The sequence below is a fragment of the Carcharhinus amblyrhynchos genome, chromosome 2 (assembly GCF_965287045.1).
Source record: "Carcharhinus amblyrhynchos chromosome 2, sCarAmb.v2.hapA, whole genome shotgun sequence".
Lineage (NCBI taxonomy): Eukaryota > Metazoa > Chordata > Chondrichthyes > Carcharhiniformes > Carcharhinidae > Carcharhinus > Carcharhinus amblyrhynchos.
Genome location: NC_137325.1, coordinates 94594409 through 94620494, shown reverse-complemented (window position 1 = coordinate 94620494; position 26086 = coordinate 94594409). Strand labels below are relative to the sequence as shown.

General features: G+C 41.2%; 1 protein-coding gene across 2 annotated transcripts in view; it reads left to right on the top strand.

The window, feature by feature from the left end:
• Nucleotides 1–8945: 8945 nt before the first annotated feature.
• The window catches only part of LOC145356548 (contactin-associated protein-like 2), a 1680587-nt gene continuing 1663446 nt past the window's right edge, over nucleotides 8946–26086 (top strand). For both annotated transcript variants that reach the window (XM_080209322.1, XM_080209313.1), the window contains exon 1: nucleotides 8946–9257. In XM_080209322.1, the coding sequence (XP_080065448.1) occupies nucleotides 9170–9257 (88 nt within the window). In that variant the 5' untranslated portion in view covers nucleotides 8946–9169. The remainder of the gene's footprint in view (nucleotides 9258–26086) is intronic.

Below are 26086 nucleotides of genomic sequence, written 5' to 3'. Positions count from 1 at the left end.
ATCATTGTTTCCAAATCCAACTATGGCCTCACCCCTGCCAATTTCTGCAAGTTCCTCCAGCCCCACAGCCCACTGAGATATCGGCACTCCTCCAAATCAGACTTCATTTGAACATGTCTGATGTTGATTGTTCCACCAGTTGTGGTTGTGCCTTCAGCTGCACAGGCCACAAGCTCTGGAACTTTCTCTCTAACTCTACTTCTCTCTTTCCTCCTTTAAGACATTCCTTTGAACTTTCCTCTGAGACCCAGTTGTCTACCTTAATATCTCTCTACATGACTTGACATCAAATTTTATTTCATAACATTTCTGCAATCTGACTCGGGATGATATAAATACAAGTTGCTTTGTAGTGTAAAAAAAGCTCAAGAAAACCTGTGAAAATGATCCAGTTATAGAGAGAACACTCAAGTCTGAGAAGTGCTTCAGAATAAGTTTAGCATAGTTGATATTTGTAACTCATATCTAAATCTAGTAGAATTCTGGAATGATATGGTCAAGGTGATCTTAATTTTTTGTTAAAAAATTATTCAAACATTGTAAGAATTGAAAATATGTTTTCTAGGGATCAGACAGGATGGTAAAACTAGAAGGGACTTTAAATAAATCAGAAAAATTTCAACCAAATACTTTTAACACTAATTCATTAAAATTAACACATGATTGAGCAACAGCTCAAAAAAAATGACTGGAGCTTGTTAAAAAACTACAAAAGGTAATTAAATAACAGCCAGCAGATGGAGCAAACATAGACCAACTGAAAATGTGGGCAAGGTCAGAACAGACAAGGAAAACATCCCAACCAAAGTATGCTCCAAAATACACTGTAGAGAGGGAATATATGGGAGAAACAGGAAACTTATAATAGATAAGGGAGATGATTAGTGTGTAACCTTCTCAAGGTGCAGGATGTTGCCATTCTCAATAAAAGAGATGTTTTTATAAGTTTTAAGGGTAGATTTTATAAAATGAGCACTATGTCCTGGATAAAAATCCATGCAACGTATACTAAACTCTGCCTCTAATTTCCTGATATACACTCACATCTCATATGAGGCATGCTGCAAGTGCTAATTCCAAAAAATGTAAATCACAAAACTAGTGATCAAGGATGTTTCATAGAAAGAATAGAAAATATGAGGATGTTTTTTCGGACGTGATATAAAGTCTGGGAAATCTCCATTGCCTTTATAAGTTAGGACATTGAAAGGTCTGTTTCAGAATAAAGGAAAGAGCATTTATTTAGCATCTTATCATGTCCTCATGATGTACCAAAGTACTTAACAGTTGATAGATTAATTTCTTGAAGTGCAATAACTACAGCCAGGATACTCTTCTTTGACAAATGTATTAGGATTCTTCATATCTGCTGAACACTGGAATAGGCAGATGGAACTTAATTTAGCATCTTGTGAAAGAGGCAACTGCCAACAATGCAGCACTCCCTTAACCAAGATTATATAGCCAATTTCCTCGTATAACAGAAATGAAATGAGGCCACTAAAATTTGATGAATAAAATTTTATATGGAGCAAGTTATAAAGCCTTAGATGTAGAAGAATTTCCTGTCCTTATTTAAAAGCAGTGTAGCAACAATTATAAGCAAGAAATCTTAGATTGCACCACTGCTGCAATGTGCTATACAAGCCTTTCAACATATAGTTTGGCTAGGTTAGAGCACAAATAAAAGGAATGGGCTTCAAAATGAAACCTCCCAAGTGTTTGAAGGTCAGCATAAGTCCCACATTAAACGTAAGCCTGGAAGAATGGAAATTAGTTCTCAGATGAAATCTTATTGCACTGAAACCAAACAAAAGCAATAATGACTGGGAATGAAGAAATTGAGTGTAATGTGAAGCACAAGGGAATTTACGTACTGGAGTATAGGAAAAGGCCAAGTTTGAATTTATGTGGACTTCACTCAGTTAAATGAAAGCCCATTCCTGGGGAAAAAAAAAATCTGATGGCTTTAATCAATCAGACTCTTACTGAGATAGCGAAGGCAATTTCTTTTAATCTAAATATTAGATATTGCAACTTGCTCCATCAAATGATTCTGATCCTTTTCCAATTTTTATCCCATCCTTTACACATTTCTATTTGGATCGACTTTAATTTTGTATCGCAGCAGCTCAAGAATATTTTCAGAAACCTATGCCAAGATGTAGGAAGGTTTCCAAGGAATTGTGCACCAGTTGGATGAAATTCTAGTCAAGGAGAAATGTTAATACACAATGATGGCCTGTATCAGTAATACTCGAGGTGGTGGTGGTGGTAGTCAAAGGGGGAGGGGGAGTGGTTGGGGAGGAGTGGGGGGAGCTTGGGAGTTGTGGGGGCATGGAGAGAGGATAGTGTAATTTGCATGAAGAAAAAATGAGAAGTACAATGTTCAAAGAAACAAATTTCGGGGCAGCCAAAAATTTCACAGGTACTTATGTGGAGTCTAGTGAGACCCAATTGATTTTTTACATGACTCCAGTCACAGACATGAATAAAATTTTCTTCTCCCAGGCAATGGTAAACAAGTTAGGTAAGTTTTCTCAACAATTTTCTCTGAAAAATAAAGTTTTGAAGACTTTTTTAAAATCAAAAAACAAAATACAGATATGAATAAAGAGCAACAAACAGCATTCCGAAAATTATTTTAATACAAATATCTTGTCTACACAGGGAAGAAAGAGAAGCCTTTATCACTGGCTAGTGCATCATTGCAAAAGCCTAGTGGCCATCTTAGAATACAAAAGAAAGTGCTTGAGGAAGAGTTCTTGGAATGCTGCTGAGATAGTTTCCTTGAACAGTGTGTGCTGGAGCTGACGAGGGAGCGAGCTATCTTAAATCTGGTGTTACGTAATGAGGCAGGTGGAATTAGGGACCTTGTTGTGAGGGATCCGCTTGGGAAGAGTAATCATTGTATGGTGGAGTTTTTGATGCAGATGGAGGATGAGAAAGTAGGATCCCGGACCTGTGTCCTTTGTTTGAACAGAGGGGAGTACGATAGGATGAAAGAGGAATTGACGAATGTAGATTGGGGGCGCAGATTGGGAGGTAGATCTGCTGAGGAACAGTGAAGGATCTTTAAGGAGATTTTTCTTGGTGCTCAGCAGAAATTTATTCCGATGGTAAAGAAGGATCATAGGAGAAGAGATAATCAGCCATGGATAATGAAGGAGATAAAGGGGAGTATTAAATTAAAAGCTGATGCGTTTAGAGTGGCTAAAAGTAGTGGGCGAGAAGAGGACTGGGAGAAGTTTAAATATCAACAAAGAATGATGAAGAAGTTGATAAAGAAAGGAAGGATAGACTATGAATCTAGGCTAGCGCTAAATATAAAAAAGGATAGTAAGAGTTTTTATAAATATATAAAGAGGAGGAGGCTGGCTAGGGTGAATGTTGGACCTTAGAGGATGAGAGGGGGGATTTAGTGGTGGGGGATGAGGAGATGGCTGAGGCCTTGAATAAGTTTTTTGCTTCGGTCTTCACGGAGGAGGACGCGAATAGTTTGCTGGGTGTTAACGATGGAAAGATGGTAGGAGTTGAGGGCCTGAATTAGATCATTGCCACTAGAGAGGTAGTGCTCAACAGACTAGTGGGACTGATGGTGGACAAGTCCCCAGGACTGGATGGAATGCATCCCAGGGTTCTGAAGAATTGGCGGAGGTGATAGTGGATGCCTTAGTGATTATTTTCCAAACCTCGCTGGATTCCAGGGAAATGCTGGAAGATTGGAAAACGGCTAATGTTACGCCACTGTTTAAAAAGGGTAGCAGGCAAAAGGCAGAGAATTATAGGCTGGTTAGTTTAACATCTGTTGTAGGAAAAATGCTTGAATCCGTCATCAAAGAGGAAATAGCAAGGCATCTTGAGAAGAATTGTTTGATAGAGCAGACGCAGCATGGATTCATTAAGGGGAAGTCGTGTCTGACGAATTTATTGGAATTCTATGAGGATGTGTCTAGTGCGGTGGATGGAGGGGAACCGGTGGATGTGGTTTTTCTCGATTTTCAGAAGGCGTTTGATAAGGTGCCGCACAAAAGGTTGTTACAGAAGGTTAGGGGGCATAGAGTTGGGGATAAGGTGTTAGCGTGGATAGGGGATTGGCTGTCAAATAGGGGGCAGAGAGTGGGTGTCAATGGGTGCTATTCGGATTGGCGGTTGGTGACTAGTGGAGTGCCCCAGGGATCGGCGCTGGGGCCTCAGCTATTTACCATTTATATAGATGATCTGGAGGAGGGAGCTGAGTGTAAGGTGTTGAAATTTGCTGATGACACTAAGAAAGTGGAACAGCAAATTGTGCGGAGGGTGTAGAAAGTCTGCAGAGGGATCTAGATAGGCTGAGCGAGTGGGCGAGGACCTGGCAGATGGAATACAATGTTGGCAAGTGCAAGGTTATCCACTTTGGCAGGAATAATAGTAGGAAGGACTACTACTTACAGGGTGAAAAGCTGCAGCATGCTACGGTGCAGAGGGACCTCGGGGTCCTTGTGCATGAATCGCAAAAACCCAGCCTGCAGGTGCAGCAGGTGGTCAGGAAGGCTAATGGGATGCTGGCCTTCATAGCGAAGGGGATTGAATATAAAAGTAGGGAGGTCTTGCTGGAACAGTACAGGGCACTGGTGAGGCCGCAGCTGGAGTACTGTGTGCAGTTTTGGTCGCCGCACTTGCGCAAGGATATTTTGGCCTTGGAGGGAGTGCAGAGGAGGTTCACTAGGCTGATACCGGAGTTGAGGGGGTTGAGCTATGAAGAGAGGCTGAATAGACTGGGTTTGTACTTGTTAGAGTTTAGAAGGATGAGGGGGGATCTTACTGAGACGTATAAGATGATGAAAGGGATGGATAGGATAGAGGTGGAGAGGTTCTTCCCACTCAGAAAGGACAGCAGGACTAGACGGCACAGCCTCAAGATAAGGGGAGGGCAGTTTAGAATGGAGTTGAGGAGGAACTTCTTCACTCAAAGGGTGGTGAATATCTGGAATTCTCTGCTCGTTGAAGTGGTGGAGGCTACCTCGCTAAATATATTTAAGATGCGGGTAGATAGGTTTTTGGTAGGCAAGGGGATTAAGGGTTATGGAGAGAAAGCGGGAAAGTGGAACTGAGCCACGACAGATCAGCCATGATCTTATTGAATGGCGGGGCAGGCTCGAAGGGCTAGATGGCCTACTCCTGCTCCTACTTCTTATGTTCTTATGTTCTTATAACAGTTTAAAGTAGCAAAAACTGCAATGGCACAGAGGAATGCATGCACAGATAGAAATATTCTGGTATCAGCAGTTACTTTTTAGTAACCTTTGTCATCAGATGAGACTGGAGTACATGGAAACTTTTAATTTGAGACAGGTCATTTTGTAAAGCATCAAGGCTGTAGTAAGTCATTTATAGAATAACAGGAGAAAGTATCCATGTACTGACCATGTAGCAAAGCCCACATGAATGGTCAGTAAACACACAGCTAGATAATGTAGTATAAGGATCTGATACATATAGGCATAATGTGGGACTGAATACAATAGAACCCACAGAATAATGTAAGAACATATGACCTGCATCTGGAGGCAGTTTAGTGTTGGAACAGAGTTGTGATCACAAGTCAGCATGGAGAGAATCCCAAGCTTGAGATCTTTACTGTTTATATGTCCATACTTCTTGTAGTTAATAAATACATAGTTAACTCAATTTATGTCTGAAGACTTCATTAAGACCTTTCAAAAGGTATCTAATACCCTACAATAGGGTGGCCACAGCAGAGGTCAAGTAGTGGTACCATGAAATCTTGGTTCAAACAAAAATAACTTGGGTGGAATTTTTCCAAATAAATCACTAAGTGGTAGATTCACTGTTTATGCCCCTCCACTGCTGCCAGTGAGAATGGAGAAGTTGGCACAAAGCTCCATTGACTAGAGCAGGATCAGACAATCCCATCTATAGGCATGGTTGGACAATTCACCCCCCAAGAGTAATTTTGGATGAGAAAACTGGTGTGATTCATTTTCCTACACTTCTTGGGAAAGGGGTGAGTTTGCACCAGTTCTGAGAGGGGCTTCTGAGAGATTGGGCACTATTTTTGAAGAGCGTCCTGATCTCAAATTGAAATTAAGGATTCTCCCCATGGGCATCTGGGATCTCCGCTGCTACCCACCTCATTGAAGGGATGTTTACTCATTTCTTTTCCAACAAGGATCAGCAGCATTGGGCCCTCCCAATGGGCCCCTTTTCTTGACTCTCTCCTTCATGAACTTCCCACCTTCATGACCGTCTTCATGACCCCCATACTTCATGCCCCACCCCCTCAGGCTCCAGCCCTCTCATGCCCAGCCCCCTTGGAATTGCTCTTCAAACTCTGGCAGCGCCCAACTAACCTTGCAGTTTGTCATAGCCAGATGGGCAGTGCCTTGCCATGTCCCTGACTATCAGAAACTTCAATCACCTCCAAGCCCCGCTGCATGGCCATCACATCTGGTCTCCGTTTGCGGAGACCAGTAGTAATTGTTGCTGGGCTCCCGTTGCATCCCAGTGTTGGAAAATCCCAGGAGCAGGGAAGATCTAGCCTCAAATGGTCTCAGCATATTTAAATGTTAATTTAAATATGCTGATCTGTTTCCCACCCTTAATGTGATTCTAAGGCTCCCACATTTGGCTTCCACAACAGCATCAGCTCACTGAGATGCCCGCAGTCAAATGCAGAGGCTGAAAAAAGATTCCAATCATAAAGGACAATGATCACCCTCAGTCCTACCTGGTTGGCACCCCAGAGGGTGCAGTCAAGAGAAACCAAAGGAGTCTCCTCCTCATGTTTAGTCTGCCCATTTTCACAGTATAGTGGCATTGGAGAAGATGCCAGAACAACCTCCAAATCAAGAGTTTATCTGCAACAACGGAAGCTACACAAGATATGGAAGGGTTATAAGGCCTCCAATTTGCTTCAGCCACTGAAACTCAGAGACTTGAAGGAGGGAGATGGGGTATAATTACAATGTCAGGTAATAGGTTAAAGTAGAATAGCGTAAATACATTGGATTGGATGACATTGGAAATACATCGGGGGTGGTGTAGTTTAAGAGTCTGGCACAACTTCGATAAAAGTGGGATTCAGTACAGTACCTTCCACATAGTGATGCAAGAGAACACATGATCCATGATCCTGCAGGTCAGCCTGGTGTTGATCAGAGCCCTGTGGACCAGCAAGTATAGAGACAGCCCCTAATTTGAATGTTTTATTGTATATATATACATTGTTCTTGCTGTTCATAAATATATACAGTTAACCTACTTAAGATTATAAGAAGTTCATTAGGATTTACCGAATGGTATCCAACACCCTACAACAGATAACAGACCAATACTGTTCTAAGCTGGGTTACAATTTAATGGGTCATTTTTAATCAGTATTCTCTAAAATATTAAATAGCAAGACACCAAGGGATCTGAAAATGCAAATAATTAATTAAGCAAAGAACGTCGTGTCCAGGCCATGATACCAAATACTGCGGATGCTGGAAATCTGAAATAATAAAAAGAGAAATTGCTGGAAATACTCGGCGGGTCAGACGACATCGATGGAGAGAAGAGTTCACGTTTCAGGTCAACGGCTTTTCATCAGTATTTTGCTCAGTGGCTTAATGCTTGCTCATGAAGCCAATGCACCTTTGACTGTCTTTGCTCAGCTCACCACCGGAGCGGAATCTGTAGACCAAATGTATGTTTCGTATTTTGGTGATGTTTCATCATTTCCTAAAAACAAATAAACTGCGTGAAGCTGGGGAGCACATGCACGAGATAATTAAAAATAAGTAAGAAAGAAACGCGGTTTGTCATTTGATTTTAAATGCTTTAGGTGGACTTTAAGAAGTCAGAGTCACCCGTAATCCAGTAAAGTAACATCCACTCCTGAAGTGGAAGGAGCTCCAGGTGGTGAGGGGCCGTTTGAATGAAATCAGGACAATCTCTATCTCTCTCGCTGCTGTCCCAGCTTGTAACAAACTCGCAGAAACTTACAAATCGAGCAGGAGACTGACGTCAATGCTGTAAAACACTGAGTGTAAATCCAAACTGCTTTCAATCTCCATCCTTGTTTCAAAACCTTTATATCTCCCAGTGTGAGATAAAATGTAACACATAAGCAAACACAGCTCCTCACTTCCATCACATACTAATTTGAGCGTTACCCATCACTATAATTTAAAAACAGCATTTGAAATGCGCCATTCCCCCGGTGGGAAACCTCTGAAACAGAGCCACATGTTTAATACTTCATTACAGCTGGAGCAATGCGTGTACAATAACTGGAAAAATGCATTCCGATGTATCAAAACTGTCTGTGTGTGCGTGTGTCGAACTTGTTTTCGGCTGGGCATCTTTCCCCCTCTTCCCCAGTCAGCACTCATTTATACTGCTCTGTGTGTTTTGATTCCAAACCCCCTCTCTCTGATCTGGATGTGCGGGGAGGTTGAACGCAGCCAGGAAATCTATGCAGTAACACACTGCGGTCAAATATTAATCAGCTGGTAGCTGGGTGAAAAAGAGGCGGGCGATAGGACCGCACGGACATCGCTGGGGAGGCGAAAGGGGGGGGCGGGAGGAGCGGCGCTCCGCTTTCATCTCTCCGGAGGGGGAGGGGGAAGAGAGGAGGGCGATACCATTCGCCACCTGGAGAGGGGGAGAGAGATAGAAAGAAGAGAGGAATAGACTGTAATACTACACCCGACTTCCAATCTATCTGCTGTCAGTGTGAGAGCAGAATGAAAATTTGTTTAAGGAGATGAGTAGGAGAAAGTCAGGCCACTCTGCGGGGAGAAAGGGGCAGCGGTGTGGTCCTACTCTCCCCTACTGCTGGCGGGATTGAGTGGTCCGCTGTGGATGTGCTGAGCAGTGAGGTGGGTGGCAGCAGTCGGTGCAAAAAACAGGGGAGCGGAGGGAGAGCGGGCTGCAGGCTGGGCTGGGCTGGGAGGAGAGACACTGACACACACATACATACAGGAAGCAGGATTTTAATCATAGACTGACTGAGAGACAGAGAGAGAGAGCAGCAGGCTCTCGCCTCACAAGCAGCAACCTTTTTTTTCCCCCCTATTTGACTCTGATACACACACACCAGACTGACAAGAGGCTGCTGTCACCCTTTAGTTGTGCCCGCGTTTCGGTTCTATTTGCCAGCCGCTTCTGAACGAACTGGACCATGTTGGGGCTTCTCCTGCGCAGGATAACGGCGCTCTTCTGGATTTGCATCGGCGGCGGCGTGGGGCTGGCAGCGGCAGCAGCATCCCGTAAGTAGACAACATCAGCAGCACTTGTGCAAAAGAGGAAGCTCAGGCGGGCCGGGCTCATAAGAGTCCCGGAGCCGAGGGCAGGGAGAGGAAGGCACAGAGCGAGGCATACTTTCAGACAGGATTCCTTCCCTGGCAGCTACCAGAGCTTTGCCATCATTTCCCAAGCTCTGCGCTATCCTGCAATACGAAGTGCTGAAACTGCAATCTTCCTCCCTCTCCCGAAGCAGTGCAAGGGAGCAATCGAGTCCTCTAGATCGATGCGGGCATCTGTCTTGTGGGGTTTTTTTAAATTGTTATTTATTTACAGAGCTTCATGCTCGCTCCTGTTGATCGGAGTTGTGCAATGAATGGACCTAAAATATGGTTTCTGGCCCATTGCAGTACTTTTATTATTTAGGACGGTCTGCTTCAATGAGTGAGTGTGGATGGTACCATAATGACCGGATTACATATGCACTTTGTTTTGCAGGTGACATCTACACAATATATGTCACATATTCCGACTTAGAGTAACCTGCTTGACTCAGGGTTCCAAATAATGCTGCATGCTGTAAAATCCTCAATGAAGTAAAAACTGAAATATATCTTTAAACTGAACCCCTTGAAAAACTGATCTATTCATTATATGAGGAAGGAGAGTTACACTCTTTGCTGTATTTTACAGTAGATGTGTTTTTTTTGGTCTACTTCTGCAGATAAACGACAGATTGGCAAAACTGAATGTCATACGCATTGAAGTGTTTTTTTAACTTTAAAATGCTACTTGCTAATTTTAATGTCGATGCAAATTGCAGCAGCACCAATGGGGTGCTAATATGGCAACTTCTAGCTTGGTACTTCCAGCCACTTCACTCGCTGATGACATGTTCTGTTTCCTGAATGAAGCGTTGTTGGCATGTCGGTATGTTTATGACTTGTTAACTTAGCAAGCAGTTTTGATCAGTTAAGTGACACCACTGTTGACTCCGGGAATAAGACCATTGCCCCGGATGGGTTCAGCATTTGCATCGGTTCTGCAATTTTACGTTCTTTACAGTGTGACTGCACAACCAAATTGAAACCGAGTAAACCCAACCCCGTGCCCGCAGACTGTCTCGGCTTCTGCCGGTTCGGTCAGTAGCTTTTTAACTTTTAAGGAATGCTGCAGTTGTAGTTGCTGACGGTGGGAGGAGGCGCTGGTCAGTCCCCTTCAGCTGAGTTGCCCTGTTACCTGCAGGGTATTTCTGACAATGACACCCAGCAGAGCAGGAAGAAGAGGCGTTGACACACCTGAGCTCAGACAGAAGGAGCGTGCATATTCTCATGAATGATGCCAGGCTTCCTGAATATTGGTGACAAATTTCCCATGCTTACATTCCAAAAAAAAGGATTTAAACAAAAGCTCCTTAAAACTGATGCTTCAGACCAATAGTAATATAGATATTCCGTGGTCAAGTATGAAAAATAAGTGTTTTAAACTTTTTGTTTGATTGAAAGGGTATTTAATTATTATAACAAGATAATGTCTTGACCATGTTCGCCTGAGGTGCATGCAAGATATTTTTGAATAAGGTTCAAAAACCCAGTTCATGGGCGGATGAAGTTTGTTTTCCAGATTTTAGACGTTCAGTGTGCTATGTAAATATCGAGGCAGGGTAGACTTTGTAATTCCCCATTGAAATTCTAACCGCCCTTAAGTACATTATGTTAAGCGTTGATTTGGTTAATACAAAACGAAGTGGCAATCCAGAAAATAACTCCTTTAAATTTTAAATGCCACTGTATACTTTTCTGAGGAGTTATTATGCCCGAGTTCTGTAAATTACAAAATAAAAGTAACCTCGCTCACAGAAAATGTCTATAATTCCTATTTTTTTTCTGAATCATGGGTGACATTTAGAGTTCTAATGGACGGGGAGCCAAAGGCAAAAAGCAAGAATTATTCTCGCAGTGCTCTCCATAGATCACTTTCAGCTTTGGCTAACTTGTATTCTCTTGCTTGGGTGAATAGATTGATTTTGAACATTTTCTTTTCCTGCTAAGGTACTGTCACTATCAATATTCCCAGTGGCATTCTCAGCAAAGATACTGGGGTTCCTTTCTTTTAATTCAATAGTCTCATGGCATTACCAGATGGTAGTTTAATATAAGAACATGGCAATTTTTGCCTCTAGATTTTATTCCTTTGACAGTTATGAAATTAACCACTTCTCTGTTATGTAGGAAAGGCAATAGGTGTATAAAACACGAGGGTAATGTATTGCATAAGCTAACAGCAAAATCAATGGGGAGCCTAAATATAGCTAGAGTTGGGAAAGTACAGTCTTGTTTAGAAAGATAGACACAGAACAACACGATATCCAAGTGGTATAAAGGAAATAGAAGGATGGGATGATACCTAGATTAGTAAAATGTAAGGTACGTGTAAGCTATTGAGTATTCTCTGACATTGTTAGCTAGTTTAACATAATTTAAGCTATATTTTGGTTAGCAATTTATCAGAGTTGATATTAAAGGTTGAGAGATAATTGTTGAAATGTAACCTTCAGGAGAAGAAGTGGCAAAATTTGCCTTTATGGTCTAAGTAAAAGATTTAAACCGAGAAAGATATATTTGGAGAAATCATAGGAAAATGTTCGAATGTGTGTATTTGTGCCCTGAAAGAACTTTACCTGGCAATAAGTCCCAGATTCAATCAGACAACCAGAATTTTGCTTTTGCCTGGTTGGTGAAATTGCCTTGATTTTATGTCTTGTCAATCAAAATTGCACCAATTGCTGCATTTTAATTGAATGTGCTTCATAGATAAGCATCTCTGGGAGGAGTAATTGAAGGATTATGTATTATGGAAACTGCACCTGAAGTGCTGCCCACTGGTATGGGGTTTGAATGGTGGAATGTGTTGAAAGAATTGGGTAAGGCAAACAATCTTTAGTCTTTATGGAGGACTGATTTCTAAAAATATAACACAGAGTTCCTGCCTCTGAGTTCCGAATGACCTGTTGTAAGGCTACGTAGTTGATAGTTTGAAGCCATTGTGTGGGCGAGAATTCAAAGCTGCACCCAGCAGGAGGAGAACTCCCTCGAAACAACATTATTTACACTGAGGAAAGATGAATTTTCTTGAAATGCTCACACATTTTGCAAAAGTCCAGTAGGAACTTATGGGTTAGAAGTGAACAGCTGGCTAAAATCCAAGAAAGAAAATTGGAAAAATAGAGTTGTGCAAAAACCATTGGAGGAAGTATAACAATATGCAAATAAACTAAAGAGCTGGTTATGTGATGTGCTGGGTATCCATCTATTTCAAAGGCTGGTATGACAGATGCATTGAGTTTGAAGAGTCAAGATTATTGCAGTTACGATTCCAAGCACCCTATAATTTGGTATAATGATACAGTCTCAATTGCTGCGCAAAAATCATTTTTCTTAATTTATGAAACTCATATACTCATTCATTCTGAAATGGAGTACAATTTTGATTCATTAAGGGTGAAATTCAACTTCAGAGGGAGGAGAATGCAAAATGGGAGGCGGTAGAGCTGCTATCCATTATTTATCTTGCTTCCCCTTTTTTTCCATTCCAGTGATTCAGAGGAATGCTACACAATTGCTGAATGAATGGCCTGATCAGTTATCTCCCATATCGCACCCCTCTCCACAGGTGAATTTCACCCTCATTAGATTCTAATGAGGACCAAGATACAAATCTTATTTAAAAGTTGAAGTTACATTTGGATCGTAAGAACTGAAAGAATATACACTGTGGAGCAGTGACCCTTCGTGTTACCTGCTCTGACATGTTGCATTATCAAACTTAGTTCAGATATAAAAATGCAGCATAAATAAAACCCAAACTTATCATGTTGTCCTGAATAGAAAAATCCAGTTCAAGACCATGCTTTTTATAATGAATAGAAGATAAACAACATTGAATAGAATTCAATATTCATTATGGATTCTGAGTGCTGTCACGGATACCATGTGCATGAAAAGCAAAAATGGTGGAGGAAAGACCGAAGAGGGTTAAACAGTCCTAATATAAGATACAAGATTTTGCAGTCTATTTCAATCATTGAGTATGTTCTTCAGTAAATCCCAGTCACTTATCCAGCATATTTTGTGCTTCTATGTTGTTTATTGAAAAGTCAGTTAGCTGGACAGCTGGTTTGTGATGCAGAGTGATGCAAACAGCATGGCTTCAATTGTCATACCAACTGAGGTCATTCATGAAGGCCTACCTAGTCCCTTGCCTGAGGTGTGGTGATTGTCAGATTAAATCACCACCACTCAGCTCTCCACCTCAAAAGGAGAAATCAGCTACTAGTCATCTGGGACTATGGGACTTTACCTTTACTGAAGAATTTGTCATACAACAGACCTTAGGTGACATGATATACCAAGAAGTTTCCAACAGAACATGATTCCTGGTACAGTGATAACCCAGTATAGTAATATTGATTTCTAATAATCTATTTTTTGGATTTATTTTTATCCAATTATATTCAACTTTGATTTATTTGCCACAATTTTCCACACAAAGATAGGTTGGCTTTGTTGGTTAAAATGTGAATAAAAAAAAGATATGGAGGAAAATACTTGAAGTAGCCAAAAGAGAGCTGGTAGGATTAAGCTTTCTCCTCTAGAAGCAAGTACACTGGATCCGTTTTACAATATTGTTGTTTTGGTACTTGTTAACATGAGTGCTTGTGCGAGAGATAAAACATGAGTATGTACTTGTGATACCCTTGTGAAGGTTTACCATTCTCACTGTGTCATCAGTAAGAGGTACAATGCATTGTGCTTCCTCTCAGAAATAAAGGGGGAGTCAGGGGAAATCCATTCTGAACCACATTCATCCTCTTCTCATGTCAAGCTCTGCACAGCATTGGCCGAAACCTAGAAATTGGGTTTGCTTTATCTTGGTTGGTAAAGTATGCATGGCTTGAGAGATCCAAAAAAAGGTAGGGGAGAGTGGCTGATTAATATTATTAATTTTTAAAAATGAGTTGTTTGAATTTCAGGAATTCTCTATAAAATATCTAAGGGACCACTGTTATTCTTTTGGTAGTTTAAGACTGGCAGAACTCCAATTGAATTCCAATTTGGTACAGCCATACTACTCACTGAAATATTTAAACAATTGATTTTGTGAAGTTTTGCGATATGGTTTTGGGTTGGTGGTATAATGTACATTTTAAGAGATATTTTTGCCTGTAAAGATACAATTGCCGCTACAAACAGCAGCACGAACTGCTACGGAAAAACATCCCACCCAACCTTTTGATATCCTTTTAATTACCAATTATTAATGCAGCATTCTATTTTCTCATTCTTCAAAATTATTACAATTTACATTGCTCTTCTACTGATGGTATCTCTGAAAAAGTTTCAGTTATGTATTATCAATTGGTAGTCAGCATATTTTATTGTGTTGATTTTAATTACATTTATGTTCCAGAGCCACAGTGGCAATATATTCTACTTAAATGGCAAATAATTGATTGTGCCCAAACTCCATTCATGATCATAAAATAGTACATCTGGCAGTCCAAATCAAATATGCCCTTTTAGAAAAAGGATATTCTAGTTTTCCAAATCATTTGCATGTTTTGTAATGAGGTCTTACGGAAACTTTGCACCAGATAATGCAGTGGTCAGGGTTTGTTTTCTGTCCGTAGTATTTAATTTTGCTGGAGGATGGTAGTGATCTCACATTGTTTGCAGTGTGAAGGTGAGAAGGAGGTGGACCTTTTACTGGAAAATTATCTTTTATAAATATTTTTGGTAGCCCAACTGAGAGAAACTGAAACGAACATCATATGACTTGAAAAAACATAATATTATTTGCAATATGCAAAGTAAAATGTATTTCCAGCTACAGGCATATGCTCACTCTGTACAGCTTCTTAGTACTGATACTTGCTATAAGATTTAATTTGGAAAAGATCAAGACCAATATTGAAGTATAGGAGTAGGAGTGAAGACTTTATGGAGATTTTTAGGGATAAGAGAGACAATCAGTGAAAGGTAAGAAGACAGCTTTGTTTGCCAGAAAGAGTAGCACAATTATTGACCTTATATTATTTCAGATCCTCTGGAGAAATGACAAATGACTTTGTCCTGATGGTTACTTGGTATGTTTGGGTATAAAATTACTGCTGCAGAGAAAATGAGCTGAAATGAACTCAATAGCAGTGTAATATATGATAGTTTTTTTTTCTACAACACCTTTCTCATGGTATTCATAGACTCAAATTTATCTTAACTATCATTTATTATTTTCTGAGACACAGCGTAAGATTGTCCCCTGCATCTTCAAATGAGGGTTATTACATTTTCAACAAAAGAAGGAACCTTTCTACTACATTATCAGGCTCACTTTAAAAAAAAAGATTACCTTGTATAAAACGCATTTCCACAACTTCTGCCCCTTCTCGGACTCTTTTCCATTCCTTAACTTCTCCCTCTCTGCTTCTAGGGATAGTTGTCAGTCATAGCCCCATATTAAGCCTGCTAACATAGACCTGCCCACTCTACTTCTTGGAAGAATTTTATTCCATCCTTGCAGTTTCTGCATTTCGCAGGTGCTCGGAATGCATTTCCAGCTCTTTTACTCCCCCTTCTTCTTCTTTCTTTCACTACTGCTATAGGGTGTCACTTGTCTTCACCTTCCACTCCATCAGCCTATTTAATTAATCATCCTGCACCATTTCCACTTCTTCCAGCATGATGCAATCATCAAATACACCTTCCCTTTCTCTCACTTTCTCATACAGCATTCAAAAGGGTTTATTTGCTCTGTATCACCGTTACAAGAAGATTTGAGTATAGGAGTGCAAATGTCTTACTACAATTATGTAGGAGCTGTGGTGAAACTGCACCTGGAGCATTGTGTGAAGTTTTGGTTTCCTTACCTCAGCAAGATATGTTACCATGGAGGGAGTGCACCAATGGTTCACCAGACTATTGTACCTTTCTTCTCTGGAGTTTATAAAGAATAAAAATGATCTCATTCAGAAGTACAAAATTCATGTAGGCTTGACAGGGCAGATGCAAGAAGAATGTTGTCCCAGGTTAGGTCGGTTGGAGTAGGTGGAGCAGGGGTGTGGAAGGCTGTAGAACCAGGAGGCAGTGTCTCAGACGATGAGGCAAGCCATTTGGGTCTGAGATTAGGAAGAATTTCTTCGCTCAGAAAGTGGTGAATTTTTTGGAATTCTCTGCTTCAGAGGCTCAGTCGTTGAGTATGTTCAGGATTTAGATTGATAAATTTCTAATATCAAAAACTTCAAGGGATACGAGGATGGCACAGAAAAAAGTAGAGGGTTAGCCATGATTTATTTGAATGGTAGAGCAGGCTGAGAAGGCCGTTTGGTCTTTTCTTTTATTCATTCATGGGACGTGGGCGTCGCTGGCTGACCAGCATTTATTGCCCATTCCTAGTTGCCCTTGAGAAGGTTCTGGTGAGCTGCTTTCTTGAATCGCTGTAGTCCATGTTCTGTGAGTTGACTGACCATGCCATTAGGGAGGGAATTCCAGGACTTTGATTCAATGACTGATAAGGAACAGCAATATATTTCCAAGTTAGGATGGCGAGAGACTTGGAGGGGAATTTGCAGGTGGTAGTGTCCCCATTTATCTGCTGCCCTTGTCCTTCTAGATGGAAGTGGTTGTGGGTTTGGAAGGTGTTGTCTAAAGATCTTTGGTGAATTGCTGCAGTGCATTTTATAGATAGTACACACTGCTGCTACTGAGCATCGGTGGTGGAGGGATTGAATATTTGGAGATGTGGTGCCAATTAAGCAGGCTGCTTTGTCCTGGATGGTTTCAAGCTCCTTGAGTGTTGTTGGAGCTGCACCCTCCAGGCAGGTGGGGAGCACTCCATCACACTCCTGAGTTATGCCTTGTGGATAGTGGATAGCTTTGGGGAGTCAGGGGGGTGAGTTACTCACCACAGTATTATTCCTAGCCTCTGACCTGCTTTAATAGCCAATGTGGTTATGTGGTGAATCCAGTTGAGTTTTTGGTCAATGGTAACCCCAAGGATGTTGACAGTAGGGGATTCAGTGATGGATACACCATTGAATGCCAAGGGGTGGAGATCGGACTGTCTCTTATTAGGATGGTCATTGCCTGACATTTGTGTGGTACAAATGTTACTTGCCACTTGTCAGCCCAAGCCTGGATATTGTCCAGATCTTATTGCATTTGAACATGGACTTCTTCAGTATCTGAGGAATCACAAGTGGTGTTTAACATTGTGCAATCATCGATGAACACCCCCACTTCTGATACAATGATGGAGGGAAGGTCATTGATGAAGCAGCAGAAGATTGTTGGACTAGGACACTCCCCTGAGGGACTCCTGCAGACATATCATGGAGCTGAGATGACCGACCTTCCACAACCACAACAATCTTCCTATATACCAAGTATGACTCCAACCAGCAGAGAGTTTGCCCCCTGATACCCATTGATTCCAGTTTTGCTGGGGCTCCTTGATGCCATACTCAGTGGAATGCAGCCCTGATGTCAAGGGCTGTCACTCACCTCACTTCTGGAATTCAGCTCTTTTGCCCATGTTTGAACCAAGGCTGTAATGAAGTCAGGAGCTGGCAAAACCCAAACTGGGCATCACTGAGCAGGTTATTGCTGAGCAGGTGCTGCTTGATAGTACTGTTGATGACCCCTTCTATCATTTTACTGATCGAGAGTAGACTGATTGGACAGTAATGGGCTGGGTTGGATTTGTCCCGCTTTTTGTGTACAGGACATACCTGAGCAATTTTCCGCATTGTTGGGTAGATGCCAGTGTTGTATCTGTACTCTACTGGTCTACTCCTGCTCCTATTTCTTATGTTCTTTTATCCATTTTTTCATCTTCCCCAACCCCTACTCTCCATCCCCTGGAACCTTCCCATGCAAATGCAGAAGGCACAAGACATGCCGTTTCATGAGCTCCCTCCTTTGGTCTGAAACACTCCTTTTCAAGTAAAGCTGTGCTTTCCTTGTACTTTTTTCAATTTAGCATAGAGTATTTGCTGCTCATGCTGCGGTACATTCCATAGCTGGGAGGCCAAGACTGAGTGATTGCTTTGCTGAACATCTCCAGTGTTACTCTGAGATTCTGCTTGCCTGCCACCTTAATCCTGTTCTCTGCCTCCTACACTATTCCGCAGAAATTCATAGGAAGCTTGATGCATTTTACAACCTTCTGAATGTACCATTGATTTCAATACTTTCAGATCATAGACACTGTTCCTATTTTTTATGGACAATAGATGATGATAATGATTTGGCCATTCACTATACCTTCTACACTTTCATACATCGCTCATTGTTCCCTCCACCTCTTCCCTGACCTTCTATCCCTCTGTACTTGGCTAGAAATGGTTACATTTTTAACAATTTCAGTCTGACCAAAGGTCACTGACCTGAAACATCATGGGAGGTGGTGGAGAAGGTGTTACAGAGTTTGGGTGAGGATTTTAACCCTCAGAATATTGTGTGCATGTTGAGTCAGATGGTATGTAAAACATACAAAATATCTAAAGCTTTGTGCAATCCACTCATTTCTTGCTTTAATTGAGAGAAGAGAGGGATTACAGGCAAATAACCCACCCAGGAATTAGTTTGGCCTTTTAGTATTTAGCAAAAAAATTTGCATTCCAACCATTGTTTTGTAAATTGAGTTTGTGTCTTCATATGCCCTGTTTGTGAACAGAACTCACACTCACCTGACGAAGGAGCAGCACTCCGAAAGCTAGAGGATTTTGCTACCAAATAAACCTGTTGGACTTGAACCTGGTGTTGTGAGACTTCTTACTGTAATAGAAGGCAAGCCAGGTGTACCTAGGCAGTAAATGGTTTTCCACTTCTTTTTACATTTACAGAATGTGGGCATTGCTGGCAAGCTAGACCTTCATTTTCCATCCTTGCTTGTCCTTGAGAAGGTAGTGTTGAACTGTCTTGTTGAATCATGCAGTCCCTGTGGTGTTGTATACCCAGAATACTGCTAGAGAGGGAGTTTTGAGATTTTGATACACTGACAGTGAAGGAACAATGACATATCTCCAAGTCAAGTCAGTGTATGACTTGGAAGAGGATGGAGTTTTCGTTTTCCCGTGCACCTGTTGCTCGTATCCTTCCAGCTGGTCAAGATTGTGAATTTGGAAGATTATATCAAAGAACCCTTGGTGAGTTGCTACCATACAGTTTGTAGATGATACATACTGCATATACCACTTATATTGGAGGAAAGGAAATGGAATAGCCTGTTTTTCCCTGAATGATGTTGAGCTTCTTGAGTGCTGTTGGATCCACACTATTCCATTGCACTTCTGAATTGTGTCTTGTACATAGTGGACAGGCTTTGGTGAGTCAAGAGGTGAATTCTCTGCTGCAGAATAACCAGCCTCTTACCTGCTCTTGTAACCACAATATTCATGTAGTCCACCTAGTTAACTTTCTGGTCAATGACGAAACCCAGGATGTTGATATTTGGGGATTTAGTGATTGAAATCCTGTTGAAAATCAGGAACACGTTCTGTTATTATGAATGGTTATTACCTGACCCTTTGTTAATGCAAAAGTTGATTGCACTATATCAGCTGAATCCTGAATGTTTTCAAGGTCTTGCTGCATGTAGAGATGGACTACTCCATTGTCTGCAAAGTTGCACAAGTAACTGGTCAGTGTGAAATCATCACTGAATATCCTCATTGTTGAGCTAAAATGAACAGAAGGTCATTGATGTAGCAGGTGAAGATGGTTGAGCCTAGGACATTACCCTGAGGATGTCCTGCAGCAATGTTCTTGGGCTGGGAAGATTGGTCTCAAAAACCACAATCATCTCTCTTTATGCTAGGTATGACCAGTGAATGGGTTCCCATTTATTTCAATTTTACTAGGGCTCCTTTGAGCTAGATTCAGTCAAATCTTGACGCCAAAAGCAAAAACTCTGTCATGTATCAAACTCAGCTTTTTGTTTGGGACAAAGTTGCAGTAATATCTGGGGCATCAAGTGGCCCTGGCAGAATCCAGCTGGCCATCAGTAAGTAAATTACTGGGGAGAAGGTGTCACTTGATAGCACTGTAAATGAAACCTTCCATCACTTTCAGAGTAGACTGATGGGGTGGTAATAGGGTAGATTGCCTTTGCTGTGCTTTTTGTGGATAGGATATACCTGGGAAATCTTTCACATTGTCAGATAGATGCCAATGATGTAGCTGTACTTAGGCTAGAGACACGGCTAGTTCTGGAGTACGAGCTTTCGGCATTGCTGCCGGGATATTGTCAAGACCCATTAGACATACTGTATCAGGCGCACTTAGCCATTGCTTGAAGTCATGTGGATTGAATTGAATCTCTATATTTTGGCTTCTGTGATGATAAAGATCTCAGGAAGAGACATAGATGGATCACACACTCAGCCCTTCTGTGTGAAGATGATCCCTGCTTCAGCCATTCATGTTGTTTGGACTTGCCCACCTTGTAATCTCCCCTCCACGTAATTCCTGACGTCTCCAACGAGGCTTCCAATTTCTTCTGATTTTTTTTTGTACAACATCTCCAATCTCTTCCATAACACCTCTAATGTTCTCTGCCAATGCCTCTAATCTTTCCCTCCTGAGGTCTTTGATCTCCACCCAAATGTCCCAAGGCCTCCCATCAGCCTCCTCTTTTGCCATGGCCTGGTGCTGAATACTGACCTGCCTATCATTCAGTCTCTCAATCCAACTGGCTGTGATCAGGAAAAAGAGACAACAAAGAGTAAATAGATCCTGCCCTGACTTTTGGCAGGATGTCAATAAAACCCATTCTTTTGGGGTTCTTGATCTCAATACAGCACGTTGAAGCAGTACAGCAAACACATGGGAACACCATCACCCAGACTTCCCCTCCAAGTCATTCACCATCCTGACTTAGACATATTCCTTCACTGTCACTGTTACAAAATCCTGGAACTTCTCCATAACAGCAGGGGGGAGGGGGTGGGGGGGGACCTGCACCACATGGATAGTAACGCTTCAAGAAAGCAGCTCCCCACCACCTTCTCGAGCAATTAGGGAAGGGCAATAAGTGCCAGCCGAGTTAACTATGCCCACTTTCTGTAAATGAATTTAAAAAGCACAAATTTAGGGCAATACAGATTTGTGCTTGGAATTTCTGACAGTAAATATCCAGCCTCAGTTCCGGTAAAGGAGAAGAATCATCAGCTTGCATCTCCTGTTTACCTGCAAGCTGCTGGTGTTTAATAACATTGGAGAGGCTTTGGAACAATTGCCCATCATCTATTTTGTTCACAGTTTGAGCATTACTTTAGGAATGATGCTAAAAGTATGAGTCAAATGAGGATGAAATAGAGGGAATTTTATCTTTGTATGAATGAGTTGATCTTTATATTCCATTTGTAACAGCAATTTATGAGTTAGATGCTATGCAACAAATAATTATTCTGATAGTCAGATTTATCAGTCTTCATTAATTTAGCTTTCTGGTGATAGGTTAATGAGATCAAATCTTTCTTGTTATACAGGTATGTCAGTGGGATTGCACTGCAAACTGGCATGCATGACCATACAACCTCACAGAACTATTTAGTTCTATTGTAATGGATAATGATGTGACAGTACTGAAATTATTTTGTGACATGTTGTGATATTAGGTTTGATTTTGACATTGTGGTGCTAACTTAGAGTGGGAGTAACACAGAAGTTGAAGAACAATTCAAAAAATTGGACTTCACCATTGGCAGTAATTGTGAAATCAGTGGCATCTTTTTTGACAATTGAAACTATTTCATTGCATTTTCACATTCATATACTCAATGTTTTCCATGGAAATAGTTTCCAGATAATACCTATGGATAGCAGCATGCCTAAGTGGGCCTAACAATGGGATAACCTTGACATTCTTATTTACTATAGCAGAAGTCTGGTGCGTTTGGACTATTGCCTCTTCGTCCGTCTGGGTTGACAATGATACAGTGCAGAAGAGGCCCTTCAGCCCATCACATTTGCGCCAATACACAAGAACCACCTGACCTCCCACCAAAGATGAAACCTTTCTCACTTTGTTGTAAAAGTCTCAAGTAATGTGAAATAAAACCAAAAAATACAGAAAATACTCACAGGTTTGGCAGCATCTGTGGATAGAGAAATGGAGCTAACATTTTATTAGAAGCAACCAGTTTGGGTAGCAATAAGCTTGGAGATAAGTCCATAGCTGCCCTTAATCCTGCTTATTATGAATCTCGTATTCGAGATAGTTATATTTGAGGTATGGTAGCATTGTAGTAATGCACATGATAATGAGCTGAAGTCATAAAGGACTTTGGTCATCTCTTTCCCATCGAGTTAGAGACAATTGGTTTTATATAGTGAGAAGTACCACTCTACTTCAAGCATGGGAAAGGCAAAGAGGCAAACCTTCATGAACTATTTCAGTTGGTGAGGGGATTGAACCTGCAGTTGCTTTTGATAAAATATCATTCTGTACAATGCTCTAGCCACCTCGACAAGTGAGCTAACCAAGTGGATGTCTATTTTCTGAAGTTAATTTTTTCCTTCGTGGGAAGTGGATATCACAGACAAACCCATGTTTCTTGTCCACCTCTAATTGCCTTGAACTGAATGGTTTGCTAGGCCATTTCAGAGGACTATAAAGAGTCAACCACAATGTTGTGGTTCTGGACTCACAGATAGGCCAAACCAGGTATGGACGATAAAGTTCCATCCCTAAGGATGACATTAATAAACTGGGGGTTTTGAACAACAATCAAGGATAGTTACATCAGGAGAGGTGATGGCCTAGTGGTAATATTGCTAGATTATTAATCCAGAAACTCAGCTAATGCTCTGGAGACCCAGGTTCGAATTCCACCATGGCAGATGGTAGAATTTGATTTCAACAAAGAAAACCTGGAATTAAGAATCTACTGATGACCATGAAACCATTGTTGATTGTTAGAAAAACTCATCTGGTTCACTAATGTCATTTAGGGCAGGAGATCTGCTTTCCTTACCCAGTCTGGCTAACATGTGACTCCAGAGCCACAGCAATGTGGTTGACTCTCAATTGCCCTCGGGCAACCAGGGATGGACGGTAAATGCTGGACAGTCAGTGACTCCCATATCCCATGAATGAATAAAAAATTGCTCAGACTAGCTTTATATTCTCAACGCAAGAGCAGCTTCTTCCCTGCTGCTGTCAAACTTTTGAATGGACTTGCATTAAATTGATCTTTCTCTACACCCAAGCTATGACTGTAACTCTACATTCTGCGCTCTCTCATTTTCTTCTCTATGAACGGTATGTTTTGTCTGTATAGCGCACAAGAAACAATACTTTTCACTGTATGTTAATACATGTGACAATAATAAATCAAATCAAATTATATTCCAGGTTTACTTAATTAATTTTAAATTCCACCAGTTGTTTTGAGGGATTTGAACCCTTGTTCCTAGAACGTTAGTCTGACCGTCTGGATTACTCATCCAGTTATATTGCCACTACACCACTGTCTCCCTAATTGCTTTATCATTGAGATTTTTTTTTTGATTTTATACAAAATTTCAATTAACTTAATCAAAGGAAACGATCAAAGCACAACATGGACTTGCTCAGCAACTTGGTCCCATGGGTGAACCAGTTCACTATTTGCAAGAATGAAGCAGTGGGCAGTCAAATATATCAATATCCCCATGGAACAAATTATCATTGCTGAAACAGATCGCACCAATAATATTTCAAGTATCAGTGTTATGGGCATCTAACTTTACATATTTTAATTATTCAAGTGAAGCGCTTATTCCATACGATGATTTAGTCCCCTGCATTCGTTATACATTTTTTTGAAGCAGCTAGTTAATGCTGCCTTGCAATAGGTTTGATCTTGAAACTCTCTAAGCAGAATTTTGTGATAATATATTTGATATGATTTGATTTTTTTTAAAACTGTTAATGCTAGAACATGAAATAAAAATGGAAAATGCCAAAATATACATAAAGCAAGCCAGTTCAACTTTCTCCTTTTGAGATGCAGATGAACCAGTGGTGAATTTCCAGCATTTTCAGTGCTTGTTTTAAAACAATGTTTAAATAATTTAATAATTTCAACTGTCTCATAATGTTAGTATGGTTGATAACACATCTGAGAGGAAATATCAGACAAAGATCAACAGTTTTTCTCTCCAGACCGACAAATATTTGGAGAAAATATAAATGAGGAGGCTTGTATAGTAATCAAAAACTAATTTCCATTTATTTAGCTTTGGGTCATTGTGTTTTATTCAAAGAGCAGACATTAAATTGTACTTGCCCCTGGATAAGTATTTATTCCCTCCACTCACCCCTGCTGTTGGTCCAGGCGCTAAGAAGCATAAATTCAATTATGGTGTCGAATCAGGTTTCTGCCTTGGGTCTTCGTGTGACTGAACAGACCAGCTTTCAACCCACACACCTCTGCGGACATGGGGCAGGGTGTCCCACAAGGTAGTGGGATTCAACACAGGATTTACTACTTACTTTCTTCTTTGCCATTGCTCTGCCTCATCATTAAGGCATTGGGACTCGAAGCATGATGCAGTTTGATGGACAAATTGTCGCCATTCAGAACACTTAGTAGCAAGCTTTTCTCTGTCATTAAGGTCGATGCTGCCACACTTCCAAGAAGATCTTCATTGGTGTCTGGAGTGGTTTCTTTGCCCTACCATGGGACATTGGCCATTTGATATATCTTGTGATTATTTTGGTATCATCTGTGCCTCATGCCTTACCAGTAACTTAGTAAGATGAGCTCAAATGAAAGGTCACCCAGGCTTGAAACATTAGCTCTATTTTCTCTCCACAAATGATGTCAGACCTGCTGAGATTCTCCAGCATTTTCTGTTTGGTGTTAGTAACATAATTATGCCTTGATATCATTTGATATTTGTCGAGCATGCACGGACATCTGTGCCCATTTCAGCTTTCTTTGGCAGAAGTTCCATCACAATTCTGATTGAATGGCTGGAAATGCCACCTCACAGCTTCAGGGACCCGGGTTCAACTCCAGCCTTGGGTGGCTGACTGTGTGGCTTTTGCACATTCTCCCTGTGCCTGCATGGTTTTCTTCTGGGTGCTCTAGTTTCCTCCCACAATTCAAAGATACGCAGATTAGGTGGATTGGCCAAACTAAATTGCCCCTTAGTATCCAAAGATGTGTGAGTTAGGGGGATTAGCAGGATAAATATATAGGATAATGGGATTAGGGCCTGGGTGTGATGCTCTGTCAAAGACTTTGTGCAGACATGATGGGCCAAATGGCCTCTTTCTGCACTGTAGGAATTCTAGGATTCATTGAAATCAGACTGGGCTAAGAATAAATTCGATATGAGGAAGGCTGGAGGGGAGGTGAGCAGTCAGAATCTGGAGATTCTGAAGGCTTCCCTGAAGTGCTGGAGGGTGCATACTGACTTCTCCTTACCCACAAAAGGTGCTGAAATAGTCACATACTTTGGAGATCCAATAGCTCATGACATTTTTCACTGCCAGATTTACTGGCCCCTGGGAAATCCATATAGTAGCACTGAAATTTCAAATCAGGCTCTTAAACGTACTGATAGAGTCCTAAAACTGGGCAGACTGGGCATCAACCTCTGCACCGGAAATAACTAAGGCATAGCCTTCCCATTTTCCCATTCAACATTGTAAAGTCCTGCTTACTGATGCCTGATACTTGTCCCAAAATTGGGAGAACTGACCCACAGACTAGTCAAACTGCACAGTGACATATTATCACTGATTTGTACCTTACAACCAACGTTGCAGACTTCTGCAGCACCATCCGTATTTCCTATCTCAC